The 23,969-nt window shown below is 49.3% G+C and overlaps 2 protein-coding genes across 4 annotated transcripts in view; both read right to left on the bottom strand.

The window, feature by feature from the left end:
* Positions 1-462: 462 nt before the first annotated feature.
* Positions 463-23,969, bottom strand: part of LOC140421920 (uncharacterized) — a 45,228-nt gene continuing 21,721 nt past the window's right edge. The window contains exons 2-3 of one of the 3 annotated variants that reach the window (XM_072506890.1): positions 12,958-13,463; positions 463-2,080 (exon numbers count right to left, since the gene is read on the bottom strand). In XM_072506890.1, coding sequence (XP_072362991.1) covers positions 622-1,737 — 1,116 coding nt within the window. In that variant the 5' untranslated portion in view covers positions 1,738-2,080; positions 12,958-13,463 and the 3' untranslated portion in view covers positions 463-621. Of the gene's footprint in view, positions 2,081-5,546; positions 5,862-12,957; positions 13,464-23,969 lie in introns of those variants that run through there. The other 2 variants (XM_072506889.1, XM_072506891.1) reach the window with 2 other exon arrangements.
* Positions 16,221-23,105, bottom strand: LOC140421916 (uncharacterized). Its single transcript, XM_072506883.1, has 2 exons — positions 22,774-23,105; positions 16,221-18,956 (listed from the first exon to the last, which is right to left on the bottom strand). Exon 2 carries the CDS (start codon positions 18,562-18,564, stop codon positions 17,209-17,211), a length of 1,356 nt encoding a protein of 451 aa, XP_072362984.1. The 5' UTR covers positions 18,565-18,956; positions 22,774-23,105; the 3' UTR covers positions 16,221-17,208.

Below are 23,969 nucleotides of genomic sequence, written 5' to 3'. Positions count from 1 at the left end.
CAATTTTTATACTCCATCCCCCGACCAATGAAGACAAGCATGTCGCCTGCCTTCTTAGCTCCTTATCCACCTGCGTTACAACTTTCAGTGATATGTTTATTGTAATTTCCCAATCTACCACAGACAACTTGTCCCTCATACCATGACAGTTTCCTTCTGCGAGAAACACCCAGATAAATTAGGCAAAAGAACCCTGTAACCACCATAGCCCATCTTCATGGCAACATGGCTGCTTTGGGAACTAAATATCTTCCAACGTGCAAACACCTTTTTATTCTATGCTCGTCGTCAAACTTGGAACCAGGTAATCGCAACTAGCCTCAAAAATGGTCAGCCCACCGGAGGCAGCGGTGTTAGACTGGCCAGTCCAGCAGAAAGAAACCCTCCAATCATCACCGTTCACCAGATGTCAGAATAAACAAAATTCGGTCCTGGATGTCAGTAAGAGCAGAAACAATAACAACGGAGCCAACATCTGCAATTTATTGTGAACTTGTTGGAGTCACAACAGGTGCGATGAATCACAACCCCCCCACATTGAGAGCAGATGAATGGTCTCTCCCCAGAATTAACTCGCTAGTGTCTCCATAGTTGGGATGGATCATTGAATGTCTCCCCTGCTCAGAGCAGGCGAATGGCCTCTTCCAGGTGTGAACTCGCTCGTGTTCCTGCAGGGTGTATGGATATCTGAATCCCTTCTCTCACTAAGAGCAGGTTAGCGCCTTCTCCCGTGTGAACTCGCTGGTGTCTCTGCAGGTTGAATAACTGAGTGAATCCCTTATCACACACAGTGCAGATGAATGGCCTCTCCCCCGTGTGAGCGCTCTGGTGTATCTTTAGGGGGGATAAGTGAGTGAATCCCTTATCACACACAGTGCAGGTGAACGGCCTCTCCCTGGTGTGAACTCGTTGATGTATCCGCAGGCTCTTTAAAGTAGTAAATCTCTTCTCACACTGAGAGCAGGTGAACGGTCTCTCCCCAGTGTGAACTCGCTGGTGTTTCTTCAGCCTCGATGAAGTAGTGAATCCCTTCTCACACTCAGAGCAGGTGAACGGCCTCTCCCCAGTGTGAATTCGCTGGTGTATCAGCAGGCTCGATGAAGTAGTGAATCCCTTCTCACACTCAGAGCAGGTGAACGGCCTCTCCCCAGTGTGAACTCGCTGGTGTGTCCGCAGGCTTTTTAAAGAAGTGAATCTCTTCTCACACTGAGAGCAGGTGAACGGCTTCTCCCCAGTGTGAATTCGCTGGTGTGTCAGCAGGCTCAATGAAGTAGTGAATCCCTTCTCACACTGAGAGCAAGTGAACGGCCTTTCCCCAGTGTGAATTTGCTGGTGTGTCAGCAGGCTCGATGAAGTAGTGAATCCCTTCTCACACTGAGAGCAAGTGAACGGCCTCTCCCCAGAGTGAATTCGCTGGTGTATCAGCAGGCTCGATGAAGTAGTGAATCCCTTCTCACACTGAGAGCAAGTGAATGGCCTCATCCCAGTGTGAACTTGCTGGTGTTTCTTCAGTCTGGATAACTCAGTGAATCCCTTCCCACACTGAGAGCAGGTGAACGGCCTCTCCCCAGTGTGAACTCGCTGGTGTCTCTTCAGGCTGGATAACTCAGAGAATCCCTTCTCACACTGAGAGCAGGTGAATGGTCTCTCCCCAGTGTGACTGCGTCGATGAGTTTCCAGCTCTGATGGAGATCTATATCTCTTCCCACAATCCCCACATTTCCACGGTTTCTCCATGTTTTGGGTCTCCTTGTGTGTCTCCAGTTTGGACAATCAGTTGAAACCTCGTCCACACACAGCCCCGCTGTGAATAGTGTGATGTTTTTTTCAGGCTGTGTAACTGGTTAAAGCTCTTTCCACAGTCAGTGCTCTGGAACACTCTCACTCGGGTATGTGCGTGACTCGGTGCTTTTCCAGTCACACTGGTGTTTAAAATCTTTTGAAGCCGACAGATTGGGCAAACATTTCTCCTTCTGGATTCAAAGGCCGATGATACTCAGATCCCAAGGTATTGAGTGAGTCTGTAAGACCGAGACGTGACAATTGCGATTTCTGTCTGTAATTCCTCCTCTTGTAATATCTGTAAAAGGAGTTTACAAAAGTCAACACTCAGTACAGGATAGAAATTCAGAACAGAGAATTCTAGTTTCTATGGAACATTCCTTCCTCTCATTCCCCAATACCTCGTCTCCAATACCTATTCCCCATACCTAGTCTCCAGGGAGTGGACTCGGAGGGATGGAGTTTCGGAGCTGTGAGTACAGAAACCTTATCTCGGGGATTCGCAGCCGAGTCTCCAGGGAGCGGGCCCCGAGGGACAGGGTATCGGAGCAGTGACTGTAGAAGGATGAGCTGGCTGACCACTGCACCCTGGTACAGGAGGCCATTCAAGCGGGGGGAGGAAGTGGTAGTTGTCGGGGTTTCTATAATTAGGGGAACTGATAACATCCTTTGGAAGCAGGACCGAGAGTCCCACATGGTCTGTTGCCTGCCCGGTGCCAAGGTGAGGGGCATCTCTAATCGGCTTGAAAGGATATTGGAGAGGGAGGGGGAGGATCCAGTTGTTGGGGTCCACGTTGGGACAAACAACATCGGCAAGACTCGGAAAGAGGACCTTTTTGGTGATTATCAGGAACTAGCAACAAAATTAAAGAACAGGTCCCAAGGATTATAATCTCTGGATTATTCCCCGAGCCACGTGCAAATTGGCATCAGGATGAGAAAATTAGGGAGGTAAACACGTGGCTAAAGGAGTGGTGCAGGAAAGAGGGGTTCCATTTCATGGGGCACTGGCATCAGTATTGGGACAGGAGGGATCTGTACCATTGGGACAGTCTCCACCTGAACCGATCTGGGACCAGTGTCCTCGTGGAAAGGATAAATAGGGAGGTAGTCAGGAACCTAACATCAGAAACTGCAGCTCATAGCAAAACTACAAGTAGGGTGGAGGTATGGGCTTGGGTAGGGTGCCCTTTCCAAGGGCAGGTGCTGACTCGATGGGCCGAATGGCCTCCTTCTGCACTGTAAATTCTGTGATTCTATACTGGTTAAAGCAAAAGTGAAAAGTAAAAAACAAGTAAATAACAAACAAGCAAATAACAAACAAGCAAATAACAAACAAGCAAATAACAAACAAGCAGTGCTGAGGGAGCGGTCAGGGGGAACAGCCCGATTAAGAGTTCTGTAGACAAATGCACGGAGTGTAAGGAATAAACTAGACGAGCTGCAGGCGCAAATGCAAGTTGAAGATTATGATGTTGTCGCTATTACAGAGACTTAGCTGCAGGGTGGTCAGGACTGGGAACTAAATATACCGGTTATAAAGTTTACAGGAGGGACAGAGAATATGGCAGAGGGGGTGGAGTAGCCTTACTGATTAGAAATACTATCACCTCAATGGTGAGGGAGGAAACAATGAGGGGAAAACATCCAGTGGCGACCATAGGAGTGGAACTGAGGAAGAAAAAGAAATCTAAAACTGTAATGGGTGTTGTGTATCAACCTCCTGGTCGCAGTTCTGAGGCGCTAGATTGTATAAAGTCAGAAATTAAGCAAGTGCGTTGCAAAGGCAGACGAGTATTAATGGGGGATTATAACTGACACACAGATTAGGAGAGGCAGACAAGCACCTGTCAGAAAGGGAGTGAATTTCTGCAATGTGTCCGGGATAGTTTCTGGACCACCCTGCTGTCCCCTCTTCTGCCCATCTAGCCAGCCCATTTTTATTGTCCTGTAATCTAAGGCCTTGTTCCTCACCATTTACTACACCACCAATTTTTGTGTCATCTGTGAACTTCCTAATCATACCTCCTACATTCACATCCAGATCATTGTGTACTACAAACAAGTGACCCAGCACTGATCCCTGCAGAACACCGCTGGACACAGGCTTCCAGGCATAAAAACAACCTTCAAACATCACCCTCTGCCTCCTACCACTAAACCAGTTTTGGATCCAGTTTGTCAAAGTGCCCTGAATCCCCTGGGCTCTTACCTTCTGCATCAGCCTCCCATGTGGGAGTTTGTCAAAAGCCCTACTAAAGTCTATGTCGACTACATCAACCGCACTACCTACATCTACAACCTAGTCACTTCCTCAAAAAATTCAATCAAATTTGTAAGACATGCTCTCCCTTGTTTAATCTTTGCCTCTCCAAGTGGAGATTAATTCTGTCCCTCAGAATGTATTGCAGTAGCTTCCCTGGCAGTGAAGTTAGACTCACTGGCTTGTAATTTCCTGGTTTGTCCCTACTTGCCTTCTTGAATAATGGCACCACATTAGCTGTCTTCCAGTCCTCAGGCCACCTCTCCTGTGGCCACAGAAGATTTGAAAATTGTCAGAGCCTCTGCAATCTTCTTCCTTGCCACCCACAGCAGCCTGGAACACATCTCATCTGGCCCTGGGGATTTATTCACTTTCAGACCTGGTGAAACTGTTCATACTTTCTCCCTCTCAATGTTGTTATTCAAGCAAATCACAATGTGCCTCCATGATTTCTATACCTACATCACCCTTCTCCGTAGTGAACACAGATGCAAAGTACTCATTTAAAACCTCACCTGTATCTTCCAGTTCCATGCACACATTGCCACATTGGTCCGTACTCTTACCCTGGTCAACCTCCTGCTCCAAATATACTTATAAAACATTGTTGGATTTACCTTTATTTTACCCGACAGTGCTTTTCCATGCTCCCTCTTTCTCTCCTAATTCCTTTCTTAAGTAATCCTTTACACTTTCTATGTTCCTCTAGAACTTCCACTTTGAGCCCTCGGTATCTGTGTTAAGACACTTTGATTCCTTATCCAACCCTGGATATCCCTTGACATTCAGGGTTCCCTGGACTTATTGCTCCCATCCTTCACTATCATGGGAACATAGAATCACAGAATTTACAGTACAGGAGGAGGCCATTTGGCCCATCGAGTCTACACCGGCCCTTGGAAAGAGAACCCCACTGAGGCCCACACCTCTGCCCTATCCCCGTCACCCCACACCTCTGCCCTATCCCCGTCACCCCACCTAACCTTTTTGGACACGAAGGGCAATTTAGCATTGCCAATCCACCCAACCAACACATCTTTGGACTGTGGGAGGAAACCCACGCAGACACGGGGAGAACGTGCAGACTCCGCACAGACAGTGACCCAAGTCGGGAATCGAACCTGGGACACTGGAGCTGTGAACCAAAGCGCTAACCACTGTGCTACAGTTCCGCCATGTGCACTCCCTATTTCTTTTTTGAATGAATCCCACTGCTCTAATGTAGATTTTTTGACAAGTGGCGGCTCCAAGTTGCTTTTGTACAGATCCTGTCTTATTTTTTTTAATTTGCCCTCCCCATTCTGTAACACATGAGACCCCAACCTCAAATTCAGATGTTTCAATTTCATTGGCTTGCTCCTCCTGGGCTTCCCATGAGCGAATTCAATTTATCCATTTCAAGTTGACTCTGTTGTTAGTCAGTTTGCCAATACTTTGGGGTGTGTGAGCTGCATTGTTATCCTCCTGTTTTTATAGAATCTAACCCTCTTTCCCCACTCACTATGTGAACATGTTGACTGGTTGTTGAATTGCTGACATTTCATCTGGAGGCTGTGCTCCCTCAGATATCCTGTTCTGAATGAATTCCCAATGTCTGGTTGTATTTCTGCGGCAATATCTCTTGTTCTCTGGGCCCATTTCCCGCCAGTTCTTCTGCTGCTTTCAGTGTTTGAAAAATGGTGAAAAGAAAAGTAATAAAAATATTGACATTTGCGGGTGTCTGGCGGGAGGTGCGCGGCTTCCCTTCCGACAGGGAGTCAGGGACCCGCTTCAGCTCTTTCCGTGCAGCCTGGTCAAGCTGCCGAGAGCCTCGGGACTCGCTGCTCGGTGTCGCCGGTCGGTGCTGCGGGTCTGACGGGAGGACAACCAGTCAGTGACCTTCCCCTCCCCCGGCCCGGGACTGCGCATGTGCGGCTGAGCTCCCCCCCCCCTCTTCATGACCGTCTAGATGGGGTATTGACCAATAGAAAGACTTGGAGGACCGGAAGGACTCTGGGCCTCCAGCCAATCAGCACGCGGGCTGTGTGTAAATGCGAGATTGAGCTTCACACAGGGTGAAACTTCCTCCTGTCTCCAACATCTGTGAGTAAAACACTTTCATTTCTCCCCCTTTCCATTTCTTTACTCATTCTAAGAAGTCTTACAACACCAGGTTAAATCCAACAGGTTTGCTTCAAACGCTAGCTTTCGGAGCACTGCTCCTTCCTTCACCTGAGGAACGAGCAGTGCTCCGAAAGCTCGTGTTTGAAACAAACCTGTTGGACTTTAACCTGGTGTTGTAAGATTTCTTACTGTGATCACCCCAGTCCAACGCCGGCATCTCCACATCATTTTCTCATTCTGACCTTCAATTGGTCACTTGCAGCAACTGAAGGGAAAGGAAGTGAATCCAGGGAGGGTGCAGACTCTGGAAAGCTTGGCCCAGGTCTTTCTCTCTCTCTCTCTGAAAGACGTTGACATCCTTTGCTCCCTCAGCTTGACACGGGGAGAACGTGCAGACGCTGCACAGACAGTGGGACCAGGCTTTTGGACCGAGCCCCTGGGTGGTTCCAATGTGCTTGCCCCGGCGGTCACCTTAAGGTTATCCTGTTCCCGACCCACACTTGAGCCGAGGTGTTTATGTCACAAAGGCCCCTGGGTTAAGGGGGTAGCTCTGCCCCCCCCCCCCCCCCCTCATCCAGGTAGATTGTACTCGGGTTAGGCCTGAGGGAATGTGAGGTTGCAGATCCTTTGGCCTTATAACACTGGGGAAATGGTGCTGAGGTGGAGGGGCCAAGTATCTCATCGAATGGTTGAGCAGGCTTGATGAGCCAAATGCAGCTCCTATTTGTTCTGTCTTGAAGCGCATGATAGCATTGTGGTTAGCACTGTTGCTTCACAGCTCCAGGTTCCCAGGTTTGATTCCCGGCTTGGGTCACTGTCTGTGCGGAGTCCGTACACTCTCCCCGTGTCTGCGTGGGTTTCCTCCGGGTGCTCCTTTTTCCTCCCACAAGTCCCGAAAGACGTGCTCTTAGGTGATTTGGACATTCTGAACTCTCCCTCTGTGTACTCAAACAGGCGCCGGAATGTGGCGACTCGAGGCTTTTCACGGTAACTTCATTGCAATGTTAATGTAAGCCTACTTGTGACAATAAAGGTTATTATTATAAAGCAGGGAGCATGGATTTGTCAAACAGCCTGAATCAGCACCTTCAGGAAAATTGGACGGGTGAATATTAAAAACAGCAGAGTGAGAATGGAGGGAGAGTGTGTGGGATGGAGATTTACAACTTTTAGGAACATAGGAACTGGAGTAGGCCATTCAGCCCCTGGAGCCTGTCCCGCTATTCAATGAGATTATGGCTTATCTTTGACTGAACTCCATATACTTGCCTTTGGCCCATATCCCTTAATATCTTTGATTTACAAAAATCTATCTGTCTCATTTAAAATTAACAACTGATCTATGTTCAACTGCAGTTTGTGGGAGCGAGTTCCAAACTTCTCCAACTCTTTGAGTGAAGAAGTGCTTCCTAACATCTCTCTTGAACGGTCTTGCCCTAATTTTTAGAATATGGCCCTTAGGTTTAGAATCTCCAACCAGGGGCATCCGGTGGAGGCCATGGAGTGAGTGGTCACACATTTGGTGGCTCCCACTCAAGATGTTTTTGTTGTTGTCTTTTCCTGCTTGAAGGGCTTGTTATTTGAAGGCAACAGGTACAGGAGTGCCCGGGGAAAGTAATACTCCTCTGGTGTGGTTGGTGGATGGATCTGCGGACAAGGAGTGGTGCAGGAGAGTCTGTGTGGTGTGCCACAGGAAAAGATGACGGAGGACAAGTGGAGCGCGTTGCCTGCCCAGCGGTCGACGGAGCAGTTGGTAGAGTTTCTGACCAATAAGTTCCTACAACAGAGGAAAGAGGCCCTGGAAGACCTGGCCAAGGTGATGGAACTGCTGAGATCTGGGATCGAGCGAGTTAAGCAAAGGCTGAAGTCCCAGGGCCAGGCGAACCAGAAAGTGGAGGAGGCGGTGGGGGAAGCACGAGGGGCAGTTGGCCTCGTTGGTGCCGGAGGTGGGAGTGATGCTGGAGAGTTTGAAGAGGCTGAGGGAAAAGGTGGAGGATCTGAAGAATCAATCTAGCAGGCAAAATTTAAGGGATGCCTGAAGGCATTGAAGGTGCAGAGGTCGCTGTGTATGTGACAAGGATTCTGGATGGGGGAGAGGGCCGTCGAATGGCCTCTGGAGGTGGACCGAGTGCACAGGCCATAAGGAGGAGGCCGCAGGCAGTCGTGCCACCGAGGGCAATGCTGGTGCAGTTGCACCGCCTTCTGGTGAAGGAGAAGATCCTTTAATGGGTGAGGCAGACCAGAAAATGTACCTGGGAAGGGACTGAGCTGCAGGTGTACCAGGACCTGGGTGCGGAGCTAGGGAAGAGGAAGGCCGGGTTTAATCGGATTAAGGCTGCCGTCTTTGAAAAGGGGGTGAAGTTTGGGGTATTATACCTGGCCCACCTGTGGGTGACTTTCCAAGAACGAGAGCTTTATTTCGACATGCCAGAGGAGGAGATAGAATTTATGAGAGGCTATGGACTGAGAGGAATGCGAGGACATTGAACTTTGGAGGAGTTGTGAGTGGTTTCTGAAGTGTCTGGGGGTGGGTATTCTGGGGCAGGTCTTGGCAGGAGGGCAGTGATGGTGAGTGTGCCTTTTGTTACTCTTTAGGGGTTGACAGGTGAGATGGTCGGGGGGGAGGGGAATTGGAGGGAGGCAGGGTGGTTGGAGGCTTTGGGCGGGGGCCGCCATGCTAGCTGGGCGGACCAGTTAATAGGAGTGAAGTAGGGGGATGGCTTGGGAGGGGGGGATGGGGTTGTTTTTTGTTTGGGGGTAGGGGGGGGGGGGGGGGGGGAGCGTTGCTGACATGGGTGTGGTTGGTTTGCCGCAGTTGGGAAGGAATGGCGGTGACATCCGACGGCCTGGAGGGGTGCGTGATATGGGCTGGGGACTGGCCCAAAAAAGGAATATGGCTGATCGGCAGTGGAAGGGGGCGGGGAGCCTCCCGACTTTCCTGGTCATGTGGAACGTGAGGGGGTTGAATGGGCCGGTTAAACGGTCGCGTGTGTCCATGCGTTTGAGGAGTCTGAAGGCGGACGTGGCTTTTTTTGCAGGAGACGCACCTGAAACTGGGGACCAGACAAGACTGAGGAAAGAGTGGGTGGGGCAGGTGTTCCATTCGGGTCTGGATATGAAGCCGAGAGGGGTGGCAGTATTGGTTAATAAGAGGTTTGTGTTCGAGGTGGGGAGTATTGTAGACGATCCGGGGGAGGGGGGGGAGAGATATGTGAGGATTAGCGGGAAGTTGGCGGGGATGCCAGTGGTTCTGGTAACGTTTATGCCCCGAATTGGGATGTCGTGGATTTTATGAGGCAGATGTCAGGGAAGATTCCGGACTCCCGTCGGTTGATTAAGGGGGTGATTTAAATTGTGGTCATAGATCCGAGCTTGGACCTGTTAAATCCCAAGTCGTCGAGGGTGTCGACAGTGGCCAAGGAGCTGAGGGGGTTTCTGGGGGAGGAAAGGAGGGGAGGGGGCCCTCTGGAGGTTTTGGAGGCCGAGAGCGATGGAGATTTTATGCTTCTCCCATGTGCACTCGGTATACTCCGGATTGACTGGGGTGAGGGCTGCTATTTGGGGCTATGTGGAGCTGAAAGACACGGGGAAGGTCACAGCCACCATGCTGTAGGGGGCACTTAAGGCTGTAATCAGGGGGGAGTTTGTATCAATTCAGGCGCACAGGGAGCAAATGGAGCGGGAGGAGAGGACAAGGCTGCTGGATGAGATTTTGCGGGTGGACAGGAGATATTCAGAGGCGCCGGAGGCAGGTCTGTTGAAGGAGAGGCAGATGCTGCAGATGGAGTTTGCGCTAGTTTCCACGGGGAAGGTAATGGGACCATTGCGGAGGGCCAGAGGGGCAGTGTATGAATACGGGGAAAAGGAGAGCAGGATGTTGGCCCATCAGCTGAGAAAGCGGTAGGCAGCAAGGGAGATTGGTAGAGTGAGGGATGATAAGGATCAGATGGTGATGGACCCGGGAGGGTGTGAATGGGGTGATTGAGGCTTTTGAGAGGAGGCTCTATGAGTCGGAGCCCCCGACCGGAGAGGAGGGGATGCGGCGGTTCCTGGATGGGTTCAAGTTTCCCAATGTGGAGGAGGGACTGGTTCAGGGTGGGGACCCCAATTGGACAGAGGGAGGTGATGGATGGTATGGGGGCGATGCAGGCAGGGCTGAGGGAGGTGATGGATGGTGTGGGGGCAATGCAGGCAGGGCTGAGGGAGGTGATGGATGGTATGGGGGCGATGCAGGCAGGGCTGAGGGAGGTGATGGATGGTGTGGGGGTGATGCAGGCAGGGCTGAGGGAGGTGATGGATGGCATGGGGGCGATGCAGGCAGGGCTGAGGGAGGTGATGGATGGTATGGGGGCGATGCAGGCAGGGCTGAGGGAGGTGGTGGATGGTATGGTGGTGATGCAGGCAGGGCTGAGGGAGGTGATGGATGGTATGGGGTTGATGCAGGCAGGGCTGAGGGAGGTGATGGATGGTATGGTGGTGATGCAGGCAGGGCTGAGGGAGGTGATGGATGGTGTGGGGCGATGCAGGCAGGGCTGAGGGAGATATTGGATGGTATGGGGGTGATGCAGGCAGGGCTGAGGGAGATGATGGATGGTATGGGGGTGATGCAGGCAGGGCTGAGGGAGGTGATGGATGGTCTGGGGGTGATGCAGGCAGGGCTGAGGGAGGTGATGGATGGTGTGGGGCGATGCAGGCAGGGCTGAGGGAGATATTGGATGGTATGGAGGCGATGCAGGCAGGGCTGAGGGAGATATTGGATGGTATGGGGGCGATGCAGGCAGGGAAGTCCCCGGGGCTGGATGGGTTCCTGGTGATGGTATATAATGAAGCGTGGGGGAATTCCCCTGACATTGTCGCAGGCTTCCAGCTCTCTGATTTTAAAGAGGGACAAGGACCCGGAGCAGTGTGGGTCATACCGCCCGATATCATTATTGAATGTAGATGCCAAGGTATTGGCGAAGATGTTGGCCTCATAAATTGAGGACTGTGTACCGGGGGTGATGGGACGAGGCAGGGGTGTCCGCGCTCTCCATTGCCATTCCCCTTCGACCCGTTATATATTTCAGACTCGGTGGGCAGCATCGGAGGCATCATGGAAAATGTGGGAAAGAGAGACTACAGCTTCAAATTCCTGGGTGTGCTCGTCACCAACAATCTGTCCTGGTCCACCAACGTCGACGCTACGACCAAGAAAGCACAACAGTGCCTATACTTTCTCAGGAAACTAAGGAAATTCAGCATGTCCACATTAACTCTTACCAACTTTTACAGATGCACCACAGAAAGCATCCTATCTGGCTGCATCACAGCCTGGCCTGGCAACTGCTCGGTCCAAGACCGTAAGAAATTACAAAGAGTCGTGAACACTGCCCAGTCCATCACACGAACCCACCTCCCATCCATTGACTCTGTCTACACATCCCGCTGCTTTGGGATAGCGGGCAGCATAATCAAAGATCCCTCCCACCCAGCTTATTCACACTTCCAACTTCTTCCATCGGGCAGGAAATACAAAAGTCTGAGAACACGCACTAACACGTCCAAAGACGTGCAGGTTAGGTGGATTGGCCATGATAAATTGCTCTTAAGTGACCAACAAGGTTAGGAGTTATTGGTTATGGGGATGGTGTGGAAGTGAGGGCTCAAGTGGTTTGGTGCAGATTTGATGGGCCGAATGGCCTCCTTCTGCACTGTATGTTCTATGTTCTAACAGATTCAAAAACATCTTCTTCTCCGCTGTTACCAGACTCCTAAACGACCCTCTTATGGACTGACCTGATCTCTTCACACATCTCCTCCACTGAATAGTGCTACACTCCTGTATGCTTCACCGGATGCCTGTGTCTATGTATTTACATTGTGTATTGATGTTTGCCCTGTGTATTCTCATGTATGGAATGATCTGTCTGAACTGTACGCAGATCAATACTTTTCACTGTATCTCGATACACGTGACAATTAACAAATCCAATCCTCACCATTGAGGTGATAGTATTTCTAATCAGTAAGGCTACTCCACCCCCTCTGCCATATTCTCTGTCCCTCCTGTAAACTTTATAACCGGTATATTTGGTACCCAGTCCAGACCATCCTGCTACTTGTTTTTGAAACTGTGTTGAGCACTGTCCCAGGTTCGATTCCCTGTCGGGTCGCTGTATGTGCGTCGTCTGCACATTCTCCCCATGCGCGTGGGGTTCCTCCGGGTGTTCTGGTTTCCTCCCACAGTCCAAAGACGTGCAGGTTGGGTGGATTGGCCATGATAAATTGCCCTTAGTGACCAAAAAGGTTAGGAGGGGTTACTGGGTTACGGGGATAGGGTGGAAGTGAGGGCTTAAGTGGGTCGGTGCAGACTCGATGGGCTGAATGGCCTCGTTCTGCACTGTATGTTCTATATACAGGTAAAATGATAATGAAATGACATACAAAACAAGTGATAGAAACATGAAAAATGCCCATACAAAATACAAACAGAGGGAAAACGAAAAAACAAATACACCAATACACATTCAAGTAAATACAGTAATTCCAGTTACTGGTGCTAACAAGTAGGAGTACCAGAGGGTCCTCTAATTTGGTGCTATTTGGGGGGCCCGTGTCACAAACATGGGTCCCAAGTCCCGATGTGTGGTTATTTTGGCTTCCCACCTACGGAATTGGACTGTGAGGATGATGAGGTACATTAGTGTGAACAGGATCAGGATTGCAGCCAGGGGTAAAATGAGGTGAATGGTCGAGTGTAACTGTACATCTGAGTCCAAAACCTCATCCCACCACATGGTGGCTCCACTTGTCTTAATCTGCCTTGTTACCTCCTGGGTTAGTGAAGTTTTTGTGCGTAAAAGCCAATTTTAACCGAATCTAGTGCACTTCCTCAGGTCGGGGGTTTAATTTATTGTCTCGTGCTGACTTTAGTCCTGTCCTGATCTCACCTAGGGCGAAATGACCCTCGAGGAGTGTCCCAGGGCACTTTTGTCCAAGTTCTAATCCTTTTTCGAGGCTATAAGCAAGACATCCAATTTCAGGACACTCATTATTTGAAAATCCCCACCAATCCCCTTTTGTGGTGACACTCAGATAGCATTCATTCAAGGTCCTCTTTGGCTTTTGGTAAATAAGCCTCTGATTATTGCTCCTGAACAAAATACTCTTAATTCGGGTGTATCCATATCCCGCCATCCTCACATTCCGCTGCGTCAGGTGGAGAAAACCACAGATAGCCGGGGTATAAAAGGTTCATAATGTCCTGCGTTTTGAGTCCGGTGATGAGAATGATGAGAATACCAGGTTTCATCCTGTGTTGTCGTCCGTTGGTGCCCTGGGGAGATCAAGCATCATTTTTGTTATTATCTGTTGCTTAATCTCTGCCTTTTATAGTGTCACTATGTGTAAACCCCCCTTTCTTTTTGTTCTTATTTCAAAGAACACAAACAGCCTTAGAATGACTGAGGCTTGGAGTGGTCGGAAACTGTCTTCGAACACTGCCATCTTTTAACACAACCATACAGTGATTGAGGCTTTCTTAACTGGCCGAATTTTAGGGGGGTCGTTTCTATTCGGTTTTGTCCCGGGTGCTCAGAGGTTCACTGAAGGGGCCGAATTTTAGGGCAGCCCGATTCTGTGTAGCAGCAAACACCAAAAGGTTCAGAAGTGTAAATAGCATGTGGGATCAGCCAAACATGACCTCCGAAAAAGAGGAAAGAGAAAGGGAAGTGGAATGAGTCGGGTTATGGGATAAATACATTCTGCATCCCACAACCAAACTGTGGAGCAGCTCCCTCAATAAGTTCACAGCTGATCTGATTGTAACCTCAACTCCTCACTCCCAGCAACCCCCCAATAACCTTTCACTCCCTTGCTTATCAAGAATCTATCCAGCACTGCCTTCAAAATAGTCAAATCGAGGATTTGGATTCTCACCAGCTGATTATGGGAGGGGGTGGTCCGGATTTCAATTGTGTAAGGGAGCCAAGGTTGGATAGGTTCAGCCTGAATTGTCACAGAAACTTCATTGCAGCGTTAATGTCTGCCTACTTGTGACACTAATAAGACATAGGAGCCGAATTAGGCACTCGGCCCATCGAGTCTGCTCCGCCATTCAATCATGGCTGATATTTTCTCATCCCCATTCTCCTGCCTTCTCCCCATAATCCCTGATCCCCTTAATAATCAACAACCTATCTATCTCTGTCTTAAAGACACTCAGTGATTTGGCCTTGATCGATAATGTCCAACTAAATCCGCTACCTTGATGGCGGGGCTTGTCCCTACCGGCCATGTCGTTGGTGTCCGAGGCACATGGGCCTTCCCAAATGAGAAAAACTCAAATGCGGCAAAGAATTCCACAGATTCACCACCCTCTGGCTGAAGAAATTCCTCCTCACATTTGTTTTAAAGGATCGTCCCTTTAGTCTGAGATTGTATCCTCTGGTTCTCATTTTTCCTACAAGTGGAAACATCCTCTCCATGTCCACTCTATCCAGGCCTAGCAGTATCCTGTAAGTTTCAATAAGATCCCCCCCGATCCTTCTAAACTCCAATGAGTTCAGACCCAGAGTCCTCAACCGTTCCTCATACGACAAATAAAGGGTTGAGCAAGTTTAATGGGCTAAATGGTTGACTGCAGCTCCTATTTGTTCTGATCTCTGTGTCCAGGACACGAAGCAGTGAGCAGGGATCTGTCAGTCAGCCTGAATCAGCACCTTCAGGAGAATTGGGAGGGTGAATATTAGCTACAGTGAATGGAGGGAGAGTGTGTGGGATGGAGATTTACAGCTTTTGGGGAATGAGAGAGGGAAGAATGTTCCATGGAAACTAGAATGGTCTGTTCTGAGTTTCTATCCTGTACTGACAAGTGATGTATTTTGTAAATTGTTTTTCCAGGATATTAGAAAAGGAGGAATTACAGACAGAAATCCCAAACATCACATCTTGATATGACAGAGTCACTTGATTCTTTGGGTCACACACACCCGAGTGAGAGTGTTCGAGAGCACTGATTGTGGAAAAAGCTTCAACCAGTTACAGAGCTTCACAGAGGGGAGGGACTGTACACGTGTTCTCTGTACGAGTAAGGCTTCAATTGTCTAACCTGGAGAGACACAAGGAGACCCAAAACATGGAGAAACAGTGGAAATGCCGGGACTGTGGGAAGGGATTCAAAGCCCCATCTGCACTGGAAGCTCATCGGCGCATTCACACTGGGAGAGGCCATTCAGCTGCTCTCAGTGTGGGAAAGGATTCAGTCAGTCATTCACCCTGTAACACACCAGAGGGTTCACACTGGGGAGAGGCCATTGAACTGCTCTCAGTGTGGGAAGAGATTCAATCAATCAGCCAGCCTGACGTCCCACCGGCGAGTTCACACGGAGGAGAAGCCGTTCACCTGCTCTCAGTGTGGGAAGGGATTCAGACATTTATCCACCCTGCGGAGACATCAGCCAGGTCACCCCGGGGAGTGAACATTCACCTGCACTCAATGTGGGAAGGGATTCTGTGTTTCCTTGTACCTGCTGAGACACCAACAAGGTCACAAGTGATTCCAGGGGTTGGATTCTGCTGTTATTGTTGCTACTCTCAATTACACCCAGAACAGCAGTGTGTTCATTCTGTCAGTTGGTCAATGGGGAGGGTCGGAGGGATTTCGTTCTGCTGGACTGGCCGGTCTCACGACTTTGCCTCCAGTGGGCTGATGCTCTTGAGCCTTGTGGCAAATACTTGGCTTCAAATTTCACAAGATTACAGAGTGAAAGGGTGTTTGGAAGGTAGATGACAGATAGTTCCTGTTTCTGTTTGGAACCCCAAAGAAAGCAGGTTTAGATGAAGATAGGCTTTGGTGGTTACATGGTTCTGTCTCAGAAGGAAACTGTCAAGCTATGAGAGGCAAGTTGATTGGGAACTTACAATAAAATGTGTAATGATACAATCGCATTTAAAGAATTATCACATATTTACATAAAATATAGATTCCTTTAAGAAACAAAAATCCAACAGGAAAAGTGACGCAACCGTGGTTAACAAGAAAAATTAAAGATTCCATTAGGTCAAAGGAAGAGGCTCATTAATCGATGACAGATTTATTGCTTCACTGATTTATTGGTACCTTGAAGAATCGATGCAGTATAATTCTTAAATTCAGTATACATACAGACAGAAAATGGAATATCCACAAGGCAAAGTCATTGTTTCAGATAAAAATATGAGAATTGCTGTACAGAAACTTAATACGTGTCAGAATCTAACACGGTTTCAAGAAAAGTTGCATAAAAGCCCTCGTAATGAATAAACCGTTGTTCTACAAATACATCTAGTAATGAAAAAGTTTTGCAGCCTTAACAGAAACATTCACAAAATGTAGCAAAGCCTTAGCAACAAGCAAGGTTAATGCAGAACACCTTGGGGGCGATTCGCCAATATTGGGCCCAAGAGTTCGCGCCATCATGAATGCCGTCGTAAACCGGGCCCGGTTATGTACGATTCTGGCCCCCATAGGGGCCAGCACGGCGCTGGAGCAGTTCACGCTGCTCCAGCCTCCTTTCGCGGTGCCAAATGGGTGCCGCGCCAACCCACGCATGCGCAGTTGGGCCAGCTCAATCCTGCGCATGCGCAGTTGGGCCGCGCCATCCTGTGCATGCGCGGGGGACTTCTTTAGCACGCCGCCCCCGACTCAAGATGGAGTAGGTGTTCAGGGGCCGGCCGTGCCAGAAAGTAGGCCCGGGGAGGGATTTGAAGAGGAGGCAAACCCATCCACCCACTCCAGGTTCAGTCCTGGATGTGATTAACAGCAGGAATAACAGCAGAATCCAATCCGTCATCACTTGTGAACCCTTTGGTGTCTCAGCATGTTGGACGACTGAGTGAATCCCTCCCCACAGTGAGAGCACGTGAATGGCTTCTTTCCAGTGTAAACTCGCTGGTGTCTCCGCAATGTGGATGATGTTTGAAACCACTTTGTGCAGTGAGAGCAGCTGAACGGTCTCTCCTCAGTGTGACTGCGCTGGTGGGACATCAGTACCCTAGAGCTTGTAATCCCACTCCCATAGTCAGAGCATTTAAAGGGTCTCTCATTGGTGTGAGTGACATTGTGGCTCAGCAAGTGATGACCGAGTGAATCTTTTCCCAGTCGGAGAGGTGATCAGGCTCTCCCCGGTGTGACCTCGCTCGTGTTTCATCAGGTTGGATGAGGTTCTAAAGCTCTTTGTGCAGTGAGAGCAGCTGAACGGTCTCTCCTCAGAGTGAACGCGCTGGTGGGACATCAGTAGCTGAGAGCTTTTGAAACCCTTCCTGCAGTCAGAGCATTTAAAGGGCCGGCTCTTGGTGTGAGTGACATTGTGTTTCAGCAGGCTGTATAATTGAGTGAATCCCATATCACACACAGTGCAGATGAACGACTTCTCCCCAGTGTGAACACTCTGGTGTCTCTGCAGGCTGGATAACCGAGTGAATCCCTTCCCACAGTCAGAGCAGGTGAACGGCCTCTCCCCAGTGTGAACTCGTTCGTGTCTCCGCAGGTTGCCAATGTCATTGAATCCCTTTTCACAGTGAGAGCAGGTGAAAGGCCTCTCTCCAGTGTGAACTCGTTCATGTCTCTGCAGGTTGCCAATTTGAGTGAATTCCTTTTCACACTGAGAGCAGGTGAAAGGCCTCTCTCCAGTGTGAATTCGTTCGTGTTTCCGCAGGTTGCTAATGTCAGTGAATCCCTTTTCACACTGAGAGCAGGTGAAAGGCTTCTCTCCAGTGTGAACTCGTTCGTGTCTCTGCAGGTTGCCAATGTCAGTGAATCCCTTTTCACACTGAGAGCAGGTGAAAGGCCTCTCTCCAGTGTGAACTCGCTGGTGTCCCTGCAGGCTGGATAACTGAGTGAATCCCTTCCCACAGTCAGAGCAGGTGAACGGCCTCTCCCCAGTGTGAACTCGTTCGTGTCTCCGCAGGTTGCCAATGTCAGTGAATCCCTTTTCACACTGAGAGCAGGTGAAAGGCCTCTCTCCAGTGTGAATTCGTTCGTGTTTCCGCAGGCTGCCAATGTCAGTGAATCCCTTTTCACACTGAGAGCAGGTGAAAGGCTTCTCTCCAGTGTGAACTCGTTCATGTCTCCGCAGGCTGCCAATGTCAGTGAATCCCTTTTCACACTGAGAGCAGGTGAAAGGCCTCTCTCCAGTGTGAACTCGCTGGTGTCCCTGCAGGCTGGATAACTGAGTGAATCCCTTCCCACAGTCAGAGCAGGTGAACGGCCTCTCTCCAGTGTGAACTCGTTTGTGTCTCCGCAGGCTGCTAATGTCAGTGAATCCCTTTTCACACTGAGAGCAGGTGAACGGCCTCTCTCCAGTGTGACTGCGTTGATGCCTTTCCAGCTCGCACGGGGCTCTGAATCCCTTCCCACAATCCTCACATTTCCATGGTTTCCCCGTGGTCCGGATCATTTTGCTTCTCGCCACATTGGACGATCAGTTGAAGCCTCGTCCACACACCGAATTCCTATTGTTGGACGTTCAGTTGAAGCCTCGTCCACACACAGAACACCTATACAGTCTCTCCCTGCTCTGAATGGTGAAGTATTTTTTCTGGCAGTGTCGCTGGTTAATGCTCTTTCCACAGTCAGTGCTCTGTAACAGTCTCACACGGGTATGCATGTGTGTCTCAGTGCTTTTCCAGACACACTGATGTTTAAAATCTCTTGAAACAGACAGAATAGACAAACATTTCTCCTTCTAGATTCAAAGGCCAATGATCCCAAGAATTGAGTGACTCAGTCAGTTCTTGACGTGATATTTAGTTTGAGATATTGGCCTCAAACTCCTCTCGTTCGAACTTCCTGTGAACAGATTTTACAATAGTAATCATTGTCAGTACAGGATAGAAACTCAGAACAGACAATTCTAGTTTCTATCGAACATTCTTTCCTCTCTCTTTCCCTGAAATGCTCTAAATCTCCATCCCACACACTCTCCCTCCATTCTCACTCTGCTGTATCTAATATTCACCCTCCCAATTCTCCTGAAGGTGCTGATTCAGGCTGATTGACAGATCCATGCTCACTGCTTCCTGTCCTGGACACAGAGACCTGAAAAACTTCATGCAGGCTGCCAGACAGATATATGTCTATATTACTGGATGAAAAATGGGTGTAATATACAGGCTGTATTCACTTACTTTTCCTCCCAATTTTCCTGAAGGTGCTGATCAACAAATCTAAACTCACTAAAACCTGTACAAGAGTAGAGAATCTCCATACAAGTACATTTACTGATTAGAGATGGGGAAATTCTGAGGAAGAATTTTATTTAGTCATGGAGTGGTCATGACAGGGAACTCACTGCCCACAAGGGTTGTGGAAGTCGAGATGATCAATAATTTAAAATAAAATAGGATGGTCACTTGAAGAAAATAAGCTTTCAGGTGAACAGGGATATTGAGGGGGAATGGGACTGACTGGATTGTTGTACAGAGAGTCAGCATTGACTCGAGTTACCAAATGGATTCTGTCATTGCTGCAATGACTGTATGACTGGAAATATATAATGTAGGTACAGTACTATTTACAAAACTAGAAATAATAATACATGTATTTTATTACAGAACCATCAATAATATATATAATACAGACCATATAAACACACTCGACATATCTCTGTCCGATATTAAAGTTTAAAAAAATTAATTTACGGGATGTGGACAATGCTGGTTAGGCCGGCATTTATTGCCCATTCCCAGTTGCCCTTCCGAAGTAGTGGTGAGCTGCCTTCTTGAACTGCTGCAGTCCTTGAGGTGTAGGTACATCCCCTGTGCTGTTTTTAAAAAAATATTGTTTTTTATATATTTAAAGTTCCCAATTCATTTTTTCCAATTAAGGGGCAATTTAGCGTGGCCAATCCACCTACCCTGCACATCTTTGGGTTGTGGGGGCGAAACCCACGTAAACAAGGGGAGAGTGTGCAAACTACACACGGACAGTGACCCAGAGCCGGGATCGAACCTGGGACCTCGGTGCCGTGAGGCAGCAGCGCTAACCATTGCTCCACCATGCTGCCCTACATCCCCTGTGCTGTTAGGGAGGGAATTCCAGGATGTTGCCCCAGGGATAGTGAAGGAACGGCAATATATTTCCAAGTCAGGGTGGTGTCTAACTTGGAAACGAACCTCCAGGTGGTGAGGTTCCCAGGTATCTGCTGCTCTTGTCCTTCTAGATGGTAGTGGTTGTGGGTTTGGAAGGTGCTGTCTGAGGAACCTTTATAATTTATTGCAGTATATCTTGTAGATGGTATACACAGCTGCTACTGTTTGTTGGTGGTGGACGGTTTGAATGTTTGTGGAAGGCGACGCAATCAATCAGGCGGCTTTGTCCTGGATAGTGTCGAGCTTCTTGAGTGTTGTTGGAGCTGCACTCATCCAGCAAAGTGGAGCATATTCCATTACACTCCTGACTTGTGCTTGTAGATGTCCGGTAGACAAGCTTTGGGGCATCAGGTGGTGTGTTACGCGCTGTAGGATTCCCAGCCCTGGGAGCTACAGTATTAATATGGTTAGTCCAGTTCAGTTTTGATCAATGGTAACCCCCAGGATGTTGGTTGTGGGGGATTCAGCAATGAAAATGCCACTGAATGTCAAAGGGTGGTGGTTAATCCTCTCTTGTAGGAGATGGTCATTGCGTGGCACTTGTGTCGTACAAATGTAACTTGCCACTTATTAGGCCAAGCCTGGATATTGTCCAGGTCTTACTGAATTTGGACATGGACTGCTTCATTATCTGAGGAGTTGAGAATGGTGCTGAACATTGTGCAGTCATCCACAAACATCACCACTTCTCACCTTATGATGGAAGGGAGATCATTGATGAAGCAGCTGAAGATGGTTGGGCTGAGGAAACTGTCCTGAGGAACTCCTGCAGTGATGTCCTGGAGCTGAGATGATTGACCTCCAATCACGACAACCATCTTCCTTTGTGCCAGGTATGACTCAAACCAGTGGAGATTCCCATTGACTCCAGTTTAGCTAGGGCTCCTTGATACCATACTCGGTCAAATGCTGCATTGATGTCAAGGGCAGTGACTCTCACCTCACTTCTGGCATTCAACTCTTTCGTCCAAGTTTCAAGTAAGGCTGTAATGAGGTCAGGAGCTGAGTGACCCTGGCGGAACCCAAACTGAGCGTCCAGGAACAGGTTATTGCAGAATAATTGCCACTTAATAGCAACTTTGATGACTCCTTCCATCACTTTGTGTCCGCCCCCGGGCCGATTCGAAAGGCAGGCCGCCTCTGGGAGCTTCCTGGATGGGGTGAAACAGCAACTCGGCGCCCATTGCTCCTGGTCCCAGAGGGAAGGGGAGAAGACCGGTTTCGGAGTACTGCGACCAGTCGTGTTTCAAGTCAGCGGTTGAGCTGCGGAGACGCTGCTTCGGACTGCGAGGTTTGCTGTCGGCGGTTTTGAGTTCGCCCAATGGAGGACGAAGGAATGGAGGAAGGATGGCAGCTGGATAGGCTGCTGGAAGCGGCGGGTCGGAACCGGGAGTGGATACCCGATGGGCGGCCCGCGGCCTGCAGCCCGGGGTGGGTTGCTGCCGTTCCTGGGGTCTCCGGGGGTTCGGCCCCCCCTGGACGCCCTGTGGGCGGTTGGGACTGACTCTGGGACTTTCTTCCCCGTTGTCGACTGTTGCCAACATTGGAGCGACTCTGGCCGCTGCCATAGGAGGACTTTGAGGACATGTTGTTCCTTGTGAAATTTCGGCTGGAGCGCCGGGGTCATGATGTGGAACGTGCAAAATTAATGGACTCTTTTTTATGGACTTTTCTATGAGTACTAAGGGATTTTGTTTTCATGTTTTCTTTGCTTTCGTTTTCTTTAGCAGCCTATGACATTCAACTCATTTCGGGTTTCCCTGAAATGGTAATTAGTAATTGTGGTGGAACGCTAGTTGGTGTGAAACTGCTCTCCCTCCGAATGGTCCCGTGCCTTTGGGCGGGGTCCAGGAGGGGGGAACCCTCTCCTCCGCCGCGCCCAGGTCTGGCTCTCCGGAGGTCTGTGCTCTTAGCGAGGAGGGGCCTTTCCCCCGGGGTGTCGGCTGCAGGGCGGGGTGAACGGGGGTGGGTGAGCTGGGATTAGTGTTCGGTGATTGATTCTATCCTGTTAAATCTTTTCTGGGGTAAATTGAGGCCTGGTGCCTGGTGATTGGGTTTGATATGACACTGTTAAAATGTATCGAGGCCCTGTGGGTCATATTTGTTTCCGAAGCGGCCGTATTGTATCGGGGCCTTGTGCCTCGCGACTGCTTGTTCTCTTAGAGGCCGTTACCTCAAAATGTACTTGTGTCTTGTGGTTTTTTGTTCCTTTTTTCTTTGGAATGGTCGTTGGGTTTCGAGGTCTTGTGCCTCACGACTGTTCGTGTTATGTGACTGTTCGATTGTTACTTGAACTATGCGTAGGGCCTGTGCCTTGCGGCTGGTTGTGATAAGTGACTGGTTAATTGGTATCTGGAAACGTATTTCGGTCCTGTGCCTTGCAGCTGTTTGTGTTCAGTGACTGTTTAATCGTCAATTTGAAGTGCGTTTAATCGTCAATTTGAAGTGTAATGAGGCCTGGTGCCTTGTAAATTGGTTTCTGTAATAATTGTGACGACAATAAAAGAGTTACTCACAGAGGCAGGAGGGAGTTTCAGTCCGCGTGCAGCTCAATATCCAGCCACACAAAGCCCGCGCGCTGATTCACTGGAGGACCAGAGTCCTTCCGGTCCTACAAGTCTTCCCTTTGACCTGAGCCGGGCAGAAGCTCTGAATTGAAGGCGCGCGCATATTTTGGGGGTGATGCGCATGTGCAGGTTGGCTGGCGACCGGGACAAAGCGGTGCACTGTCAATTGTGTGTCCGGGTCTTCCAGCCTTTCCCATTGGACACCAGCTCAGCGCAGCTGGAGGGAAAAGTCACTCCCACCCCCACGTGGGGTTCCGCCCCTCATTATCTGTCAGCGGGGGACTGACCAATAGGAAACCGGTAGCACCGGAAGGACTCTGCTCCTCCAACCAATTAAAGCTTCCCCATTGTTTGAATGCGGAAGCTGGACAATGAGCAAAGCTGCTGCTTCTGTGTCTGAGCGGAGATTGAGCTTCACACAGACTGCATCTTCCTCCTGTCTCCCAAATCTGTGAGTAACTCTTTTATTGTCACAATTATTACAGAAACCAATTTACAAGGCTCCAGGCCTCATTACACTTCAAATTGACGATTAAACACACTTCAAATTGACGATTAAACAGTCATTGAACACAAACAGCTGCAAGGCACAGGGCCGAAATACGTTTCCAGATACCAGTTAACCAGTCACTTATCGCAACCAGCCGCAAGGCACAGGCCCTACGCATAGTTCAAGTAACAATCGAACAGTCACATAACACGAACAGTCGTGAGGCACAAGGCCTCGAAACCCAACGACCATTCCAAAGAAAAAAGGAACAAAAAACCACAAGACACGAGTACATTTCGAGGTAACGGCCTCTAAACCCAGAGAACAAGCAGTCGCGAGGCACAAGGCCTCGGAACCATACGACCACTCCAAAAGAGATGAAATAAAAAACCAAAAATAAAATCCACAAAACACAAGTACATTTCAAGGTGACGACCTCTAAACACATAAGACAAGCAGTCGCGAGGCACAAGGCCCCGATACAATACGGCCGCTTCGGAAACAAATATGACCCACAGGGCTCGATACATTTTAACAGTGTCATATCAAACCCAATCACCAGGCACCAGGCCTCAATTCACCCCAGAAAAGATTTAACAGGATAGAATCAATCACCGAACACTAATCCCCGCTCACCCACCCCCGTTCACCCCGC

The sequence above is a fragment of the Scyliorhinus torazame genome, chromosome 5 (assembly GCF_047496885.1).
Source record: "Scyliorhinus torazame isolate Kashiwa2021f chromosome 5, sScyTor2.1, whole genome shotgun sequence".
NCBI classification, from domain to species: domain Eukaryota; kingdom Metazoa; phylum Chordata; class Chondrichthyes; order Carcharhiniformes; family Scyliorhinidae; genus Scyliorhinus; species Scyliorhinus torazame.
The sequence above is the reverse complement of the archived record's forward strand: the minus strand, read 5'-3'. Positions and strand labels throughout refer to the sequence as shown.

Excerpts from the sequence above, each read along its gene's own strand:
- LOC140421916 (XM_072506883.1), bottom strand. The coding sequence starts at position 18,564 with ATGATCCGGACCACGGGGAAACCATGGAAATGTGAGGATTGTGGGAAG.